The sequence below is a fragment of the Trachypithecus francoisi genome, unplaced genomic scaffold (genome assembly GCF_009764315.1).
Source record: "Trachypithecus francoisi isolate TF-2019V2 unplaced genomic scaffold, Tfra_2.0 Lachesis_group12, whole genome shotgun sequence".
Lineage (NCBI taxonomy): Eukaryota > Metazoa > Chordata > Mammalia > Primates > Cercopithecidae > Trachypithecus > Trachypithecus francoisi.
In genome coordinates, this window is record NW_022681457.1 from 78,931,014 (window position 1) to 78,952,508 (window position 21,495).

At 41.5% G+C, this 21,495-nt stretch overlaps 1 protein-coding gene across 2 annotated transcripts in view; it reads left to right on the forward strand.

Annotated features, from left to right (window-relative positions):
- TESK2 (testis associated actin remodelling kinase 2) overlaps positions 1 to 21,495 on the forward strand; it is a 160,082-nt gene that overhangs the window by 29,682 nt on the left and 108,905 nt on the right. For both annotated transcript variants that reach the window (XM_033226622.1, XM_033226620.1), the window contains exon 2: positions 10,628 to 10,935. In XM_033226622.1, coding sequence (XP_033082513.1) covers positions 10,714 to 10,935 — 222 coding nt within the window. In that variant the 5' untranslated portion in view covers positions 10,628 to 10,713. The remainder of the gene's footprint in view (positions 1 to 10,627; positions 10,936 to 21,495) is intronic.

The window sequence follows — 21,495 nt, forward strand, 5'->3', positions numbered from 1 at the left end:
TGATCAACATGGTGAAACCCCGTTTCTAGTAAAAATACAAAAATTAGCTGGGTGTGGTGGCTCACGCCTCTAGGGAGGCTGAGGCAGGGGAATCCCTTGAACCTGGGAGGCAGAGGTTTGGTGAGCCATGATCGCACCACTGTACTCCAGCCTGGGTGACAGAGCAAGACTCCATCTCAAAAAAAAAAAAAACCTGTTAAACTTTTTTGAAATTAAAAAAATTTAAATGCAGAAAAGAGTACAGTATAATAAATACCACCCAGAATAACAAATATTTATTAATGAAAAATGGTAAAATTAACAAATATATCATTTTTCTTTGTTTGCCATAGGTTTATTTTTCTTTTTTTTTTTTTTTTTTTTTTTTTTTTTTTTGAGACGGAGTCTCGCTCTGTCGCCCAGGCTGGAGTGCAGTGGCCGGATCTCAGCTCACTGCAAGCTCCGCCTCCCGGGTTCACGCCATTCTCCCGCCTCAGCCTCCGAGTAGCTGGGACTACAGGCGCCCGCCACCGCGCCCGGCTAGTTTTTTGTATTTTTTAGTAGAGACGGGGTTTCACCGTATTAGCCAGGAGGGTCTCGATCTCCTGACCTCGTGATCCGCCCGCCTCGGCCTCCCAAAGTGCTGGGATTACAGGCTTGAGCCACCGCGCCCGGCCAGGTTTATTTTTCAATAAAAGGAAACAAAAATATTATTGGCAGTCCATCACCTTAACCACTTGGCCACTTCATCACATTAAGGAAACAAAATCTTATTGGCACAGTGGATGTCTCTTTTGTTTCCCTTCCTTGTCATTTCACTTCCTTCCCCCGAGACAAATACTGTTATGAATTTAGTGTCTACATTTTTAGTTCATGCTTTTAGGTGTTCACTATAAATATGTAATGTCTTTAATAATTATAATAACAAACAGGAGTTGAATGCTTATTGTTTATTAGGTACTATCCATTTAATCAATAACTTTGTGGTTATTGTAAGGATTAAATGAGTTAGTAGATATAAAATATAATGTAGGCACTGTTTTTATTTTCATTTTACAGATAGTGAACTAGAGAGGAAGAGAGGTTAAATAACATATCCAAGTTCATATAACTAGAAATTATGGAGCAAGGATTTGAACCCAGATTGTTTGGCTGTAGATGTAGATGTCATACCGTTCATCACTATGCTATTCTGCTTTTCTATAATATATAATATATAATATATATTATCATTATTATTTGAGATAGAGTCTTGCTCTGTTGCCCAGACTAGAGTTCTGTGGTGTTATCATGGCTCACTGCAGCCTTGACCTCCTGGGGCCCAACTAATCCTCCTGCCTCAGCCTCCTGAGTAGCTGGGACTACAGGTGCATGCCACCATGCCTGGGTAATTTTTGTTTTTGTTTTTGTTTTTTTTGAGATGGAGTCTTGCTCTGTTGCCCAGGCTGGAGTCCAGTGGCATGATGTCAGCTCACTGCAACCTCTACCTCCTGGGTTCAAGCTATTCTCCTGCCTCAACCTCCTGAGTAGCTGGGACTACAGGTGCGCACCACCATGCCCAGCTAATTTTTGTATTTTTAGTAGATACGGGGTTTCACCATGTTGACCAGGATGGTCTCAATCTCTTGACCTTGTGATCTGCCTGCCTGGGCCTCCCAAAGTGCTGGGATTACATGTGCAAGCCACCACGCCCAGTCAATTTTTGTATTTTTTGTGGAGATGAGGTTTAACCATGTTGCTCAGACTGGTCTCGAACTCCTGGGCTCAAGCAATCCACCGCCTCAGCCTCTCAAAGTGTTGGGATTATAGACATGAGGCACCGCGCCTGACTAGTATATATTATTTTGTGTATTTTTTAAATACATTTTTATAAAAATGGTATACTATAGGGGTGGTTGTGCAGTTTTTTTTAATAACTTCTTTAAAAACCTTTTTTTGAATTAAATTTTAATAATATTGCTAATTACAACTTGCTTTTCCTCCCAACTCTACATTACTTTTTAAATACATCCACATTGCTACTTATAATTTATTCATCTAAGTGCTGTATGTTTTATTGAGAAATATGCTACAGTTTATTATCTATTGCTCCTACAGATGAACTTTAGGTTGTTTCCTTTCTTTCCCCTAATTACCCACAGTGGTAAAATGAAATGAATATCTTTATTCAGGCCTCTTGTGTTTATGTGCAAGAGTTTCTCTATGCATATAACATTTAAGAAATACATTTATACCCCTTGAAAAGTGCTGTGAGCCAAGATACAAATACCAAAATTTAGTCTATTGTGCTATTGTAAAACTTCTAACAGGACTCCTACCAAAGCAACTCAGTTGCAATTAGCATTTCGTCCCCTCCCCTCCCCTCCCCTCCCCTCCCCTCCCCTCCCCTTCATTCTCTTTCTTTCTTTTCTTCTTTCTTTCCTTTTTGGAGTCTCACTCTGTCACCCAGGCTGGAGTGCAGTGGTGCCATCTCAGCTTACTTCAACCGCTGCCTCATGGGTTCAAGTGATTTTCTTGCCTTAGCCTCCTGAGTAGCTGGGACTACAGGTGCACACCACCATGCCTGGCTAATTTTTTTTTTCTTTTTCTTTTTTTTGGAGATGGAGTCTTGCTGTATCTCCTAGGCTGGAATGCAGTGGCGTGATCTTGGCTCACTGCAACCTTCACCTCCTGGCTTCAAGTGATTCTCATGCCTCAGCCTCCTGAGTAACTGGGATTACAGACATGCGCCACCACACTGGAGAAGTTTTGTATTTTTAGTAGAGATGGGGTTTCACCATGTTGGCCAGGCTGGTCTCGAATTCCCAACCTCAGGTGATCTACCTGCCTTGGCCTCCCAAAGTGCTAGGATTACAGGCGTGAGCTACTGTGTCTGGCCTAATTTTTGTATTTTTAGTAGAGACAAGGTTTTGCCATGTTGGCCAGACCAGTCTAGAACTCCTGACCTCAAGTGATCCACTTGCCTTGGCCTCCCAAAGTGCTAGGATTACAGGAGTTAGCCACCGTGCCCTGCTGCAATTAGCAGTTTCTTACCTCCTCCTAGCTAGCTGAGAATGTAAAACCAGACCCGTTGAGCTGCAATGAGCAATTCTGTCTTCTGTGCTGTAATATGGAAAACTAGGATTTGCCACTCTCAGGGAACCCTGAGGGCATTGAGGAGGTTAGTAAGGTATTTTGTTAGCAATGAAACATATCTTGATAAACAATTCAGTAAAGTTGTAGGATACAAAATCAGTATACAAAAATCAGTAGCATTTCTGTATGCCAACAGCAAACAATCTGAAAAAGAAATCAGGAAGGTAATCCCATTTACAACAGCTTCAAATAAGATAAAATACCTAGGAACAGTCTTTCTTTCTTTCTTTTTTTTTTTTGAGACAGAATCTCTGTCAGGCTGGAGTGCAATGGTGCGATCTTGGCTCACTGCAAACTCTGCCTCCCGGGTTCACGCCATTCTCCTGCCTCAGCCTCCTGAGTAGCTGGGACTACAGGCGCCCGCCACCGCGCCCGGCTAATTTTTTGTATTTTTAGTAGAGACGGGGTTTCACCGTGGTCTCGATCTCCTGACCTTGTGAGCCGCCCACCTCAGCCTCCCAAAGTGCTGGGATTACAGGCATGAGCCACCACACCCGGCCACCTAGGAACAATCTTAACCAAGTAAGTGAAAGATCTTTACAATGAAAAGTGTAAGACCTTTTTTTTTTTTTTGATCCAGTGTCTTGCTCTGTTGCCAAGGCTAGAGTGCAGTGGTGTGATCTTGGCTCACTGCAACCTCTGCCTCCCGGCTTCAAGCGATTCTTGTGCCTCAGCTCCTGAGTAGCTGGGACTACAGGTGTGCCACCATGCCTGGCTAATTTTTGCATTTTTAGTGGAGACGGGGTTTCACCACATTGGCCAGGCTATAAACTATAAAACATTGATGAAATTGAAGAGGACCCCAAAAAATGGAAAGATATTGTTCATGAATTGAAAGAATCGATATTGTTAAAATGTCCATACTACCTAAAACAATCTGCAGATTCAGTGCAGTCCCCATCAAAATACCAGTGACACTCTTCACAGAAATAGAAAAAATAATCCTCAAATTTTAGAACCACAAAAGACCTAAAATAGCCAAAACCATCCTGAGCAAAAAGAACAAAACTGGAGGAATCACATTACTTGACTTCAAATTATACCACAGAGCTATTGTAACCAAAACAACATGAGAATACTGGCATAAAAACAGACACATAGGCTGGGTGTGGTGGCTCATGCCTATAATCCCAGCACTTTAGGTGGCCTAGGAGGGTGGATCGCTTGAGCCCAGGAGTTTGAGATGAACCTGGGCAACTTGGCGAAACCTTGTCTCTACAACAAAAAGTACAAAAATTAGCTGGGTGTGGTTGTATGCACCTGTAGTCCCAGCTACTTGGGAGGCTAAGTTGGGAGGATCACCTGAGCCTTAGGAGGTCGAGGCTGCAGTGAGCTGTGATCACACCACTCCATTCTAGCCTGGGCAACAGAGTGAGACCCTGTCTCAAAACAAAACAAAAACAAAAAACCAGACACACAGACGAATGGAACAGAATAGAGAACCCAGAAATAAATCCATATACCTACAGTTAACTCAATTTCTTTTTTTTTTTTTTTGAGACGGAGTCTCGCTCTGTCACCCAGGCTGGAATGCTGTGGCCGGATCTCAGCTCACTGCAAGCTCCGCCTCCCAGGTTCACGCCATTCTCCTGTCTCAGCCTCCCGGGTAGCTGGGACTACAGGCGCCGCCACCTCACCCGGCTAGTTTTTTGTAGTTTTTAGTAGAGATGGGGTTTCACCGTGTTAGCCAGGATGGTCTCGATCTCCTGACCTCGCGATCTGCCTGTCTCGGCCTCCCAAAGTGCTGGGATTACAGGCTTGAGCCACCGCGCCCGGCCAACTCAATTTCAACAAAGGTGCTAAGAACGTACACTGGGGAAAGGACAATCTCTTCAATAAATGGTGCTGGGAAAACAGGATATCCATATGCAGAAGAAAAATCTAATAACAAATCTGATAAAAATGGATTAAAGACTTAAATCTAAGACCTCAAGCTACTACAAGGAAACATTGGGAAAACTTTCCAGGATAGTGGTTTGGACAAAGATTTATTGAGTAATATCCCCAAAGTACAGGTAACCAAAGCAAAAATGGACACGTGATCACATGAAGTTAAAAAGCTTCTGCACAGGAAATGAAGCAGTCAACAAAGTGAAGAGACAACCCACAGAATGGGAGAAAATATTTGAAACTACTCATTTGACAAATAATTAATAAGCAGAATATATAAAGAGTTCAGACAACTCTATAGGAAAAAATCTAACAATCTGATTAAAAAATGGGCAAAAGATCTGAACAGACATTTCTCAAAAGGAGGCATACAAATGGCAAACAGATCTATGTAAAGTTGCTCAACATATTGATCATCAGAGAAATGCAAATCAAAACTATAATGAATTATCATCTCACCCTTAAAATGGCTTTTATTCAAAAGATGGGCAAATAATGCTAACCAAGATGTGGAGAAGAGGAAACCTTTGTACACTATTGATGGAAGTGTAAATTAGTACAGCCACTATGGAGAACACTATAGAGGTCCCTCAAAATGGTAAAAATAGAGCTACGATGTGATATAGTAATCCCACTGCTGAATATATACCCAAAAGAAAGGATATCAGTATATCGAAGAGACATTTGCACTCTCATGTTTATTACAGCACTGTTTACAATACCCAAGATTTGGAAGCAACCTACATGTTCAATAGATGAATGTGGCACCTATACAAATGGATTATTCAGCCATAAAAAAATGAGATCCTCTTTTTTGCAACAACATGGATAGAACTTGAGGACATCATGTTAAGTGAAATAAGTCAGGCACAGACAAACTTTGCATATTCTTACTCATTGCTAAAGCTAAATATTAAGACAATTGAACTCATGGAGATAGATAATAGAATGATGGTTACCAGAGGGTGGGAAGGATAGTGTGTTGGGGTTGTTGAGTGGGAAATGGGATGGTTAATAGGTACAATAATATAGTTAGATAGAATGAATAAGATTTAGTATTTGATAGCACAACAGTGACTACAATCAGCAATAATTCATTGTATGTTTTAGAATAACTGGGAGAGTACAATTGGAATGTTTGTAACACAAATAAATGATGAATGCTTGAGGTGATGGATACCGCATTTACCCTGATGTGATTATTACACATTGTATGCCTGTATTAAAATATCTTGTGTATCCTATAAATATATATACCTACTATGTACCCATAAAAATTAAAAAGAGTATATATCTCAAAAATGAAAAAGTCAGTTGATGGCAAATTTATCGAATTGTTCAGTTTCGCAGACAACTATGTTTTATATAGTCAACAATGTTTTATGTACTTTACATATGTTTTGTATATTACTTTAATATCTTTTAGTTTTCTAAAGTTTCTTTTTTCTTTTCTGTCTCTGTTCAAATTATAATCAGCCTAGCCTTCCTCTGCACTTAAGTCTCTGTTCTTTTTTCTACCCAGATGATTAACTTAACTCCTACAACTCTCATAGTGGAAAAATACTGAGCGAAGTAATAATGAAATGGAAGAAGTTTGAGCTTTGGTGCTGGATAGAACTTGGTTCCAGTTCTGGTTCTACTAGCTCTGTGTCCTTAGGCAAGTTACTTCATCTTCTGAGCCTATATTTCTTTTTTTTTTGAGATGGAGTCTCGCTCTGTCGCCCAGGCTGGAGTGCAGTGGCCGGATCTCAGCTCACTGCAAGCTCCGCCTCCCGGGTTTACGCCATTCTCCTGCCTCGGCCTCCCGGGTAGCTGGGACTACAGGCGCTGCCACCTCGCCCGGCTAGTTTTTGTATTTTTTAGTAGAGACGGGGTTTCACCGTGTTCACCAGGATGGTCTCGAACTCCTGACTTCGTGATCCGCCCGTCTGGGCCTCCCAAAGTGCTGGGATTACAGGCTTGAGCCACCGCGTCCGGCCTAGCCTATATTTCTTTTTCTGTAAAATGGAGATCAGATCTATCTTGCTGGTTTTTGTTTTTTTTGAGATGGAGTCTCGCTCTGTCGCCCAGGCTGGAGTGTAGTGGTGTAATCTCAGCTCACTGCAATCTCTGCCTCTCAGGTTCAAGGAATTCTCAAAGTGCTGGGATTACAGGTGTGAGCCACTGTGCCTGGCCACATTTTGAGATTAAATGAGGAAATGCTTGTAAAATTCCTGATGTTTAAAAAAAAAACAGTGGCCAGGTGCAGTTCACACCTGTAATCTTAGCACTTTGGGAGGCTGAGGTGGGAGGATCACTTGAGGCCAGGAGTTCAAGACCAGCCTGGGCAATATAGTGAAACCTTGTGTTTCAAAAAAAAAAAAAAAGCTATCAAGGGTGAGACCTATGACTCTGGGTTTTAAACAAGCTTCTCAGGTAGTTTGAAGCACATTATCAAGAGATATACTTTGAGAAATGCACTATCCTTGGCTCCTTGGTTTCAAGTCTAGCTTTGCTAGTAAATAGGTTATAGCATTGACTTTTAGCATTTCCACTTTCTGGGCCTTGTGTTTCTTCAAATATAAAATGAATGACTGAAGTTGATGTTTTCTACTGGCTCTAAAATTAAGAAAATTTGTTTTTTAAAATTATTACTTTTTTTTAGTGATGGGGGTCTTGCTGTGTTGCCCAGTCTGGTCTTGAACTGTCAGGCATGATGGCACACGCCTGTAGTCCCAGCTACACGGGTGGCTGAGGCAGGAGGATTGCCTGAGCCCAGGAATTTGAGGCTGCAGTGAACTGTGATAGCACCACTGCACTCCAGCCTGGGCTTGGATTACAGGAATGAGCCCCTGCACCCAACCCTATTTTATTTTATTTTTATTGTTATTATTTAATTTATTTACTTTGAGACAGAATGTCGCTCTTGTTGCCCAGGCTGGAGGATAATGGCATGATCTCGGCTGACTGCAATTTCTGCCTCCCGGGTTCAAGCAATTCTCCTGCCTCAGCCTCCTGAGTAGCTGGGATTACAGGTGGCCGCCACCAAGCCCAGCTAATTTTTTTGTAATTTTAGTAGAGACAGGGTTTTGCCATGTTGGCCAAGCTGGTCTCGAACTCATGACCTCAGGTGATCTGCCTGCCTCAGCCTCCCAAAGTGCTGTGATTTTACAGGCGTGAGTCATGTGCCCAGCCTCTATTTTATTTTTAAAATTCCATTTATATTTTAGATTCAGGAGGTATGTGTGCAGGTTTGTTACAAGGGTGTATTGTGTGGTGCTGAGGTTTGGGCTTCTATTGATCCCACCACCAAGATAGTGAACATAGTGCCCAACAGGAAGTTTTTCAGCCCCTGCCTGCCTCCCTCGTTTTGGAGCCTCCAGTGTCTGTTGTTCCCAACTTTATGTTTGTGTGAACCCACGATTTAGCTCCTAGTTATAAGTGAGAACATGCGATATTTGGTTTTCTGTTTCTGCTTTGGTTCACTTAGAATAATGGCTTCCAGCTGCATGTTGCTGCAAAGGACATGATTTCATTCTTTTTTGTGACTGCAAATTTTTTGTCTTATAACCCTAAAATTTTTTGAGACAGGGTCTTGCTCTGTTGCCCAGGCAGAGTGCAGTGGTTCTATCACAGCTCACTGCAGCCTGAAACTCCTGGGCTCAGGCAATCCTCCTGCCTCAGCCACCTGTGTAGCTGGGACTACTGGCATGTACCATCATGCCTGGCTAATTTTTACATTTTTTCATAGAGATGAGGTCTCACTATGTTGCCCTGACTGGTCTCAAACTCCTGAGCTCAAGTGATCCTCTTGCCTTGGCTTCCCAAAGTGTTAGGATTATAGGTATGAGCTACTGTGGCCAGCTAACCCTAAATTTTTGTTCTTGTGGATGTAAATATATTTGGTCTGGTGGTGCTGATGCCACTTTTTGGCATAGGTTCAATAGAGGTACTTAAATGTTTTGTTATTTGAGAACTCAGAGTGTTCTTCCTCCTTTGAAGACTGTGGTAGAACTAGATTAACTAGATTCAGGGAGATCTCATGGAACCTCAGGATGCAGTTAGGCCTTAAGATTTGGGGATTAGAGCAGAATAGGGAATTCAAAAAGTTCCCTTTCTTTCTTTTTTTTTCTTTGAATATTGGCCCAATCTCTTGACTTCTTCTGCCTTCAGACTGTATTATAGAAAATGGCCCTGGCCGGCAGCTCCTGAGTTTACATGGCTTCTATTTTAGAAAGCCGCCATATTGAGACTGGACTATCTTAATTCCAATTGCACATTGCCAGGAAAGAAACTGTGGTTGTACACACTGGGTACAGTGCTGACTTCTGGCAATGGATAAGGAGGCAGACTCATGTTGCTAAGATGGCCCTGGGATTCCTGCCACTTTTCTTTGAGTTGCAGAGCTGGTTAGAAGTGGTGGTGGTAAACTGAGTAGGTATCCACCTCCTTTATGAAAGCATTTCACTAATTGAGGAGTCACAATATTGTATTTTGCATAGAACCCTTACAATTGAGTCTCATGGAAAAAAGTAGAAATAGGGAGAGACAGGCTAAAAGAAAAAGTAGGATTGTGCTTTTATTCTTAGTTATGTACCAGATGGGATGGAGCCTTCTATAATTACTTCTACTGGACTATGCTTTTTCATCAACAGTGAATTTTTAGATTGCTTTTGGATATAGTTTTCTTTTTAAAAAATTATATAATATGTAATTTTGAAGTTTCCTTGTAATGTTTGTTTTATATATTTGGACAGATAGAAAGTCCGGCACGAGGAGGTAACCGCTTGAGCTAACTCCGACCCTGTTTTATATATTTGGAATTAATTTTTGAAATAAAGAGAAAATTAAATGAGGCTATAAAGGGTATTGGTAGAAAGAAGCACAGGCTTTTGAGTCAGACGGGCTTTGTACTTTAATTTTTTTTCTTTTCTTTCTTTTTTTTTTTTTGAGACAATGTCTCACTCTGTTGCCCAGGCTGGAGTGCAGTGGCACAGTCTTGGCTCACTGGAACCCCTGCCTCCTGGGTTAAAGTGATTCTCCTACTTCAGCCTCCTGAGTAGCTGAGATTACAGGTGCTTGCCACCATGCCTGGCTAATTTTTATATTTTTAGTAGAGATGGGGTTTCACCATATTGGCCAGGCTGGTCTCAAACTCTTGACCTCAAGTGATCCACCTGCCTTGGCCTCCCAAAGTGCTGGGATTACAGGCGTGAGCCACTGCACCCAGCTTCCATTTTAATTTTATCTCTGCCTTTTAGTGACTGATTTCTTGATCTCTCTGTGAAATGAACATAATCCTTATATCATGGATTATCTGAGAATCAAATGACATATGTCAAGCTCTTATACTATGTTTCCTAGAAAGTAGGTGCTCAATGAATGATAGATATTATCATTGTCATTTTGTTTCTTAGAATGTAATTGGTGATCTTCATGATATTCTACTCATGGTAAAGACTGGCTATATCTTGGTCTTTAAATATATCAGTGTTATTTGAGGGTAAAGACATACAGCATTTTTTAGATCTGAAAACCAGAAGCTAGAATGTGAAAGGAAATATTTTTGCATTGAGTATTTACTGCTTTGCATGTATTTATTTATTAAAGATTTCAGTGGAAATTTTTTTGATCTCTTGTTTAGTGTCAAACCAGAAGAGAAGTACAATTCAACAAAAATTTATGTGTGGAGTTCCTTCTTAAAAGAAGAAAAAAGTGATTATTGAGACTATGGATCGGAGCAAACGGAATTCAATTGCAGGTTTTCCTCCACGTGTGGAGCGTCTTGAAGAGTTTGAAGGAGGTGGTGGAGGAGATGGAAATGTGAGCCAGGTGGGAAGAGTTTGGCCATCTTCGTATCGAGCTCTTATAAGTGCCTTTTCCAGACTGACGCGTTTGGATGATTTCACCTGTGAAAAAATAGGGTCTGGCTTCTTTTCTGAAGTGTTCAAGGTGAGTGATACTTCAGCTTTTCTCATATTGTCTTGCTGTGGTCACATTTACTGCAGGTTGACAGCTGTGTTTAATTAGGATGTAGGATTTGCCTAATCAAGGTGCTGTGGATCTTGAACACCGTTCTAAATTCTCCTTTCAAGCTATTTATTAACTTATGTTAAGATATTTTGTTTGAATCCCAAAAATAATGTGCTGGTTAAAAATTCAAATAACATAGGGGTCTCTTCCACCTCACCTCTACCCCCAGCCACACATGTGTGTATGTATCCACACATACATTCTCCAGTAATAACCACTATTAACAATTCGGTGTGTATACTTCTGAACTCTTTCTGTGCTTATACATATATTATTCACACACCTTATATACATATATTAAAATTATATATATACACACCCACATATATAGTTTTTGTTTGCTTATCTTCAGTAAAATTGATAGCTGGGTGCGATGGCATGCACCTGTAGTCTGAGCTACTCAGGAGGCTCGCTTGAGGCTGTGAGTTTGAGAGCAACCTGGGCAACATAGCAAGGCCCTGTCTCAAAAAAAATATGAGCTCATAATGCTCCTGAGCAATCATATTTCTCTAGTTCACTCACTCCCTCAAGAGAGTATTTGGTACCTTTTCTTCTCTCATCAAATCCCGGTATTTCCTCTCTAGTCCTCATTGTCAGTAATTAATGAATTGCTTCCCAATTCACTGAGAAAATTGAAGCAAGCAGAAGATAACTTCCACAGACTCCCATTACTACAAATAGCTATCAACACACATCTTTACCCAGTTACTTGGCCTTTATACCTTGTGCTATGGATCAACTACCCATGCTCCTAAGTCCATTATTTCTGTTTATATTGTACATTCCATTTCCACTTGCCTACTAATAGACATTGCCTAAGAAATTCTCCCCTCTCTTTTCTGCATTGTATTTTCATTACTGTTACCATTAAAATGTTAAAAAAATTCTTTTTTTTTTTTTTTTGAGACGGAGTCTCGCTCTGTCCCCCAGGCTGGAGTGCAGTGGCCGGATCACAGCTCACTGCAAGCTCCGCCTCCCGGGTTCATGCCATTCTCCTGCCTCAGCCTCCCGGAGTAGCTGGGACTACAGGCCTCCCGGAGTAGCTGGGACTACAGGCGCCCGCTACCTCGCCCGGCTAGTTTTTGTATTTTTTAGTAGAGACGGGGTTTCACCGTGTTAGCCAGGATGGTCTCGATCTCCTGACCTCGTGATCTGCCCGTCTCAGCCTCCCAAAGTGCTGGGATTACAGGCTTGAGCCACCGCGCCCGGCCAAAAAATTCTTTTAAGGAAACAAACAAACAAACAAAAAAACCCCAACATTTTGGCTCGGTTATTTCCCCTTTATTTTATTTTATTTTTATTTTTATTTTTTTGAGATGGAGTCTCAGTCTGTCGCCCAGGCTGGGGTGCAGTGGCACAATCTTGGCCCACTGCAACCTCTGCTTCCCAGGTTCAAGCAATTCTCCTTCCTCAGCCTCCCTAGTAGCTGGGATTACAGGTGCCCGCAACCATGCCTGGCTAATTTTTATATTTTTAGTAGAGACAGAGGTTCACCATTTTGGCCAGGCTAGTCTTGAACTCCTGACCTCAAGTGATCCGCCCACCTCAGCCTCCCGAAGTGCTGGGATTAAGGCATGGGCCACTGCACCCGACCTATTTCATTCTATTATTTTATTTTATTTTTTGAGACAGGGTTTCGTTCTGTCGCCCAGTCTAGAGTGCAGTGTGGTATGATCATGGCTTACTGTAGTCTTGACCTCCCTGGGCTCAGATGATCCTCCCCCCTCAGCCTCCAGAGTAACTGGGACTACAGGTGCATCACACTATGCCCAGCTAATTTTTGTATTTTTTGGAGATTTGGGGTTTCACCTTGTTGCCCAGGCTGTTCTTGAACTCCTGAGCTCAAGTGATCAGCCTGCCTTGGCCTCCCAAAGTGTTGGGATTACAGGAAAGAGCCACCACATCCAGCTCCTATTGTTTCTTTTATTAATAGGTATACTTTCCTATGTCTTGTTGTTGGTTTTTTTTTTTTGGACCAAAACAACTCCATAGAGTTGTCTCTATGTACCATTTCCAGCTTCTTTCTTTCTAGTCTGTCTTTCTCTAAAATATTTTTTATTGTAGTAAAATATATATAACATAAATTTACCATCTTAGCCATTTTTTAAATGTGGAGTTCAGTGTCATTAATTACATTTACAATGTTGTACAACCATCCCCATTATCCTTTTCCAAAACTTTCTCATCATCCTAAACAGAATCTCTGTACCCATGAAACATTAACTCACTAATTCTCCCTTCTGTAACTGTAAATAGGTTCATTGCCCAATGCACACAGCAAGTCAATAAGCTGAGACACCAGGTTGCAGCAGAGAAAGGTTTAATCATAGGGCCACCAAATGAGGAGATGGAGGGAAACCTCAAATTCATCTCCCCTAGAAGACTGGGGCTAAGGTTTTTTTTTTTTTTTTGAGACTTAGTCTTGCTCTGTCGCCCAGGCTGGGGTGCAGTGGCCGGATCTCAGCTCACTGCAAGCTCCGCCTCCCGGGTTCACGCCATTCTCCTGCCTCAGCCTCCCTAGTAGCTGGGACTACAGGCGCCCGCCACCTCGCCCGGCTAGTTTTTTGTATTTTTAGTAGAGACGGGGTTTCACTGTGTTAGCCAGGATGGTCTCGATCTCCTGACCTCGTGATCCTCCCGTCTCGGCCTCCCAAAGTGCTGGGATTACAGGCTTGAGCCACCGCGCCCGGCCGGGGCTAAGGTTTATAAGGGTTTGAAGTGGGCTGAAGTGTGGCAATTGTTTATTTGTTAAAGAGTACAGGCTGAAGTCATGGGACAGGGAGATGAAGAAGCTGTATTCTCTTGCAGATCCTGTTCCTCTGTGGGGGTCTTCAAACTGGTTGCTGGAATTCAGGGGTGTGAAAAACATATTAAGCAATCCGTAAACAAAAGCCTTACGATTATGTCAGAGATCCTGTTATAGGAAAGATGGGGATGGAAATAAAATCTTAAATTTTATGACCCTAATGTCAAAAATCCTATTCTGTAGGAACAATGGGGATGCAAATAGTCAGTATCTAGTGCTATATGACTTTTTAGCAACCAGGAAGTGGGCCAAAGTGAGTCCTGATTAATGCTTAATTATAACTATATTTCTGTCCAGAACCTGGCATGCACTCCTTGTGAACCCCATGGGGCGGTTTCACTCCCACCCCCTAATATCTTCTTTCTATTTTTATGAAATTTGCTTATTCTAGGTACCCTATGTAAGTGGATTAATATAATATTTATCCATTTGTGTCAGAGTTAATTCACCTAGCATAATGTTTTCAGGGTTATTCATGTTGTAGCATATATCAGAATTTCATTCCTTTTTATGGCTAATACTGCTTTGTATGTATAGGTCATATTTTATCTGCTTGTTGATGGAGTTGTTTCCACCTTTTGGCTATTTTGAATAATGCTGCTATGAATACCGATATACAAGTATCTATTTTGTTCTTTGCTTGCAATTCTTTTGGGTATTTAGCTGTAAATAGAATTGCTGAGTCATATGAGTAATTCTGTGTTTAACTTTAAGAAAAGATTATGGTAAAATACATACAAAATTTACCATTTTGCCTGGGTATCGTGGTTCACACCTGTAATCCCAGCACTTTGAGAGGCCAAGACAGGAGGATTGCCTGAGCCCAGGAGTTTGAGACCAACCTGGGCAACATGATGAAACTCTGTCTCTGGGGGAAAAATAAAATAAAAATAAAAAATAAATAAATTTTTTTTCTTACTATCTTAACAGTCTTTAAGTATGTTAAGTACATACTTAACACAACTATTAAGTATGTACACATGGATGTGCCTCCAAACTCCAGAACTTTTTCATTTTGCAAAACTGAAACTCTGTACCCATTAAACAACTCCCCATTTCTCCATTCCCCCCAACTCCTGGCAACCACTATCCTACTTTATTTCTAAGAGTTTGATTACCCTAGATATCTCATGTAAGTGAAAACATACAGTATTTGTCTTTTTTTGACTGCCTTATTTCACCTAGTCAGTCTATGTTTAACTTTTTTCCGTAGCAATTGTGCCATTTTACAGTTCTACATAAGGGTTCTAGTTTCTCCACGTGCTCACTGGCACTTATTTTTCTTTTTCATGATAATAATCCTATTTGGTGTGAAAAGTGGTATATCATTGTGGTTTTGATTTGCATTTTTCTAAACAACTAGTGATATCTAGCATCTTTTCATGTGCTTATTGACCTTTTTTGTATATCTTCTTGGAGAAACGTGTTTTTGAATCCTTTGCTCATTTTTGAATTGCGTTGTATTTATATATTTTATATATAGGGAATATTTATCCCTTACCAGATATATGATTTGCAAATATTTTCTCACAATTTGTAGTTTGTCTTTTCACTCCCATGATGGTGTCCTTTTTTGCACAGAAATTTTAAATTCTGATTAAGTCAAATTAATTTTTTCTTTTGTTACCTTTTGCTTTTTATGCCAATCCAAGGAATCATCACCAAATCCAATATCATGAAGATTTTCCGCAATGTTTTCTTCTAAGAGTTTTATAGTTTTAGCTCTTACATTTAGGTTATTGATCATTTTAAGTTAATTTTTCAATATTGTATAAAGTAAAGGTCCTATTTCATTCTTTTGCTTGTGGATAACAAGTTTTACAACACTATTTCTTGAAAAGACTGTCCTTTCCCCATTGAGTGATTTTGGCGCTCTTCATGTCACAATCATGTTAGCGAGGGTTGATCTCTCTCTCTCTCTCTCTCTCTCTCTCTCTCTCTCTCTCCCTCTCCCTCCCTCCCTCCCTCCCTCCCCCCCCCTTTTTTTAAGACAGGGTCTCATTCTGTTACCTAGGCTGGAGTGCAGGGGTGCTATCTGACTGCAGCCTTGACTTCCCAGACTCAAGTGATCCTCCCACTTCAGCCTCCCGAGTAGCTGGGACTACAGACACACCATCATGCCTGGCTAATTTTTGTATTTTTTTGTGTGTACAGTTGTGGTTTCACCATGTTGCCTAGGCTGATCTTGAACCCCTGGGCTCAAGTGATCAGCTTGCCTCTACCTCCCAAAGTGCTGGGATTACAGGTATGCACCACCTTGCCCAGCCTCTTTTTTTTTTTTTTTCTTAGAGACAGGGTCTCACTTTGTCATCCAGGCTGCAGTGCAGTGGCATGGACATAGCTGACTGCATCCTCAAATTCCTGGACTCAAGTGACTCTCCCATCCCAGCCTCCCAAGTAGCTGGGATTACAGGCATGTTACTGTCACGTCAGCTAATTTTAAAGTGTTTTGTGCAGATGGAGTCTTGCTGTATTGCCCAGGCTGATCTTGAATTTCTGGGCTCAAATGATCCTCCTGCTTCAGTCTCCCAAAGTGCTGGCATTATAGGCATGAGCCACTGCACTCAGCCTTTTCTTATTTTTTTGAGACAGGGTCTCAGCTCACTGCAAGCTCTGCCTCCTGGGTTCATGCCATTCTCCTGCCTCAGCCTCCCGAGTAGCTGGGACTACAGGCGCCCGCCACCTCGCCCGGCTAATTTTTTGTATTTTTAGTAGAGACGGGGTTTCACCGTGTTAGCCAGGATGGTCTCGATCTCTGACCTCGTGATCCGCCCGTCTCGGCCTCCCAAAGTGCTGGGATTACAGGCTTGAGCCACCGCGCCCGGCCCCTGATAGTAATTCTTTTTTGAAGTCATTATTATGTTAATTTGGCTTCTAGATACTTTCTTATTCAAGCCACCATTGCATTTCATAGTGAAAAACACAAAGCCTCTCCAATGTATTTGCATACATTTAATGCAGAATTTGATCCCAACACTCTAATCAATAAACATCTAGGAAAATGTGGTGAATATTACTGATAAAATAATGGGAAGAAACTGAAGAATTTTGTGCAGGCTGAGTTTTAACTAAGACTTAATTTTTTTTTTTTTTTTTTTTTTTTTTTTTTTTTTTTTTTTTTGAGACGAAGTCTCGCTCTGTCGCCCAGGCTGGAGTGCGGTGGCCAGATCTCAGCTCACTGCAAGGCAAGCTCCGCCTCCCGGGTTTACGCCATTCTCCTGCCTCAGCCTCCCGAGTAGCTGGGACTACAGGCGCCCACCACCTCGCCCGGCTAGTTTTTTGTATTTTTTTAGTAGAGACGGGGTTTCACCGTGTTAGCCAGGATGGTCTCGATCTCCTGACCTCGTGATCCGCCCGTCTCGGCCTCCCAAAGTGCTGGGATTACAGGCTTGAGCCACCGCGCCCGGCAAGACTTAATTTTTAATTAAAAGCAAAACTTACATTTTCAAAAGAGTTTGCCCGTCCAAAAACAACAGATTAGATAGCTTCTAAACTATATTAAATTATGCCAAATAAATTTTTTTTTTTTTTTCGAGACAGAGTCTTGGTCTGTCTCCCAGGCTGCAATACAGTGGTATGATCTTGCTCACTACAACCTCTGCCTCCCGGGTTCAAGTGGTTCTCCTGCCTCAGCCTCCTGAGTAGCTGGGATTACAGGCACCCACCATCATGCCTGGCTAATTTTTATGTTTTTGTAGAGACAGGGTTTCACCACGTTGGCCAGGGTGGTCTTGAACTCCTGACCTGCGGTGATCTGCCCACGACCTCCGGTGATCTGCCCACCTTGGCCTCCTGAAGTGCTGGGATTACAGGTGTGAGCCACCACTCCCAGCCACCAAATAAAATTATTATAAAACAAAGGTTAGTGCTTCAAAGAAACCACCTCCATAAATGTCGAGCCAGTTCAAGTGCTGCCAATAGAATCCTAAAGAGTGATGTCTCTGGTTCATGTGAACAATTTCCGCAGTCCATGTGCTTTGAGGACAATTCAGGCCCTAAGGCAGACCATGCTCTACAGAGCTGCCCCTTCCCCACCCCAGTTACCACCCTACCTTGTGCTGGGCAGGCAGCACGTGGCTAGGAATGCTGCCTCCCTCAGGCGTCCCAAATCAAATCAAGTGCATATATGGCTCAGCCACACTTTTGCACTCGTGTTTACTACATACTTCTGCTTAACTTTACCGGTGAAAAATCTTAGACGGTTTGCTGTCACACATCACCTGCTCCAGATGAGTTATGTGGATGTAGCAATGGGCACATCCTCAAACACAGCATGAAAAGGGTACAGGAAGACTCTGGTCTAGCCCACTCCCACTTCAAAATAATTTGGCCTTGGGTTCTTCCTCTAAAAACACAGGTAGATATAAACTCTAACTATAAAATCATGAATCTATAGAACTTTAGAATAATTAACAGCTCCCAACACTAAAGTCCAGCTGTCAGGCTGTGTTTGTGCATGTTGATGAGGCACCATCAGCACCAAACCCAGACTCCAGTGTGCTGGGGACATCTGACGCCTGCCTGATAGTAATTCTTTATTACATATGTTGCAAGTATTTTCTCCCTGCCCATCTTTTATCATTTTAGTTTTTATATAGTTAAACCTTGGCTTGGCAGTGGTAACTTACACCTGTAACCCCAGCACTTTGGAAAACTAAGGCAGGAGGATTGCTTGAGCTCAAGAGTTCAAGACCAGCCTAGGTAACAGTGAGACCCTGTCTCTAAAAAAAGAAAAATAAATAAATAACACAAAATAAACCTATCAGTCTCTTCATTTACAACTTGTGGATTTTGCGTATAGCCCAAGAGGTTTTGAAAATATTGTTTTCCTCATGCTTTTATGATAGATTTCATTGAATATAAGATGCCATTGATTATAAGATGTACTTCTTGCCAATTAAACTATGACAATTCCTATTACTTAGAAGTTTAATTTTTTATTTAAGAGATCTTTATGGGCTTGATGCAGCATAGTTGTGGGTTTTGTGAGTCTCCTATTGTTGTCCAGGGTAGAGTGCAGTGGCGTGATCTCGGCTCACTGCAGCCTCGACCTCCCGGGTTTAAGCAATTCTACCTCAGCCTCCCAAGTAGCTGGGATTTCAGGCACATGCAGCCACGCCCAGCTAATTTTTGTATTTTTAGTAGAGATGGGGTTTCATCATATTGGTCAGGCTGGTCTCGAACTCCTGACCTCAGGTGATCCACCTGGCTCAGCCTCCCAAAGTGCTGGGATAACAGGCATGAGCCACTGTGCCCAGCCTATTAATTTAAAAAAATTAATTCTTCCATATTCTGCTATAGAGCTTTTATAATTTTAATTTTCATATTTAAATTTTTGATCCATTTGGAATTTATCCTAGTATAAGCTATAAAACATTGATCCAATTCTATTTGCTTTTCAGATGACTACCTAGTTATGTTAACATCTTTTGACTAGTTCATCTTTTCCTTACTAAAGAAACTATCTCTATCATACGCTAAATTAGCATATATATTTGAGCCTATTTCTGGATTTTCTGTTTTATTCCATTGTTCTGTCTATTCAAATGTCAATCACACCAGAATTCAAGGATAAAAATGAAATTTCAACCCACTGGGGGGAGAGTAGACTAATTAAAAAATTGTATTTAGACAATTAACTTTCTGAAAAAAGATGAAATTAGATGTTTATACCTAATTTCAAACACTGAAATAAACTCGAGATGAGTTAAGCATAAAAAACTGTCTACTACATTTCATCATTTCTAACACTTTCAATATTTTGAAATTGAGATGTCTTAAAATTACTTCCAGGCACCTGTACATGTGCATCAAAACTTGTGAAATGGGTGTCAGTGGTTAAAGAAACACCTGGATATAATAATGTAGCAATCTCTTAAGAAATTATGCATCACCACACTCTTGATAGCTTGAAATTAATTAATTAATTAATCTATCCTCCATGCTTTTTCATGGCTTAATAGCTCATTCCTGTTTAGCACTGAATAATATCCTATTGTCTCAATCTACCACCGCTTATCTGCTCACCTATTAAAGGACATCTTGGTTGCTTCAATATGTTGACAATTATGAATAAAGCAGCTGTCAACATGCATGTGTGGGTTTTTTTGTGGATATAAGTTTTCAGTTCATTTGGGTAAATATCACAGAGTGCAATTGGTGGATTGTATGGTAAAAATATGTTTAGTTTTTTTTTTTTTTTTTTGAGATGGAGTCTTGCTCTGTCACCCAGGCTGGAGTGCAGTGGCCGGATCTCTGCTCACTGCAAGCTCTGCCTCCCGGGTTTACGCCATTCTCCTGCCTCAGCCTCCCAAGTAGCTGGGACTACAGGCGCCCGCCACCTCGCCCGGCTAGTTTTTTTGTATTTTTTAGTAGAGACGGGGTTTCACCGTGTTAGCCAGGATGGTCTCGATCTCCTGACCTTGTGATCCACCCATCTGGGCCTCCCAAAGTGCTGGAATTACAGGCTTGAGCCACCGCGCCCGGCCAGTATGTTTAGCTTTATAAAAAACTGCCAAACTCTTCCAAAGTGGCAGTACCATTTTGCATTCCTTTTTTTTTTTTTTTTTTTTTGGAGACAGAGTCTCGCTCTGTCTCCCAGGCTGGTGCGCAGTGGTGTGATCTTGGCTCACTACAACCTCTGCCTTCCGCATTCAAGCAATTCCCTCCCTCAGCTTCCTGAGTAGCTGGGATTACGGATGTCTACCACCACGCTCAGCTAAGTTTTGTATTTTTAGTAGAGATGGGTTTCACCATCTTGGCCAGGCTGGTCTTGAATTCCTGACCTTGTGATCCACCTGCCTCAGCCTCCCAAAGTGCTAGGATTGCAGACATGAGCCACCATGCCCTGCCCCAGTTTGCATTTCAACTAGGAATGAATACAGAGTTCCTGTTGGTCCATATCCTTGTCAGTATTTGATGTCAGTGTTCTGGATTTTGGCCAATCTAATTAGTATATAGTAGTATCTCACTGTTATTTTAATTTTCAAATATCTAATGGTATATGATATAGTTTGGATGTTTGTTCCCTCCAAATCTTGTGTTGAAATGTGATTTCCAATGTTGAAGGTGGGGCCTAGTGGGAAGTGATTGGATCATGGAAGTAGATCCCTCATGAATGGTTTAGTACCATCCCGTTGGTGATAAGTGAGTTCTTGCTCAGTTTGTTCATGTGACATCTGGCTATTTAAAAGAATCTGGGACCTCCCCCTACTCTCTCTTGATCTCACTCTCCCCATGTGACATGCTGGCACCACCCTGTCACCTTCCTCCATGATTGTAAGCTTCCAGAGGCCCTCACCAGAAGTAGATGCTGGCACTGTGTTTCATATGCAGCTTCCAGAACAGTGAGTCAATTAAACCTCTTTTCTTTATAAATAACCTGATCTCAGGTGTTTCTTTATAGCAATGCAAGAATGGCCTAACACAACATATGATGTTGAATATTTTCTCAGATACTTACTTGCCATATGTGTGTCTTATTTGGTGAGATATCTGTTCAACTTTTTAAGGGGAGTTGCGCTTATTTTTTTTTTTTGTCTTTTTTTTTTTTTTTTTCCTTTTGTGGAGAACGGGGTCTTGCTGTATTACCCAGGCAGGTCTCGAACTCCTGGGCTCAAGCTATCCTCCCGCCTCTGCCTCCCTGAGAGCTGGGATTACAGGCGTGAGCCACC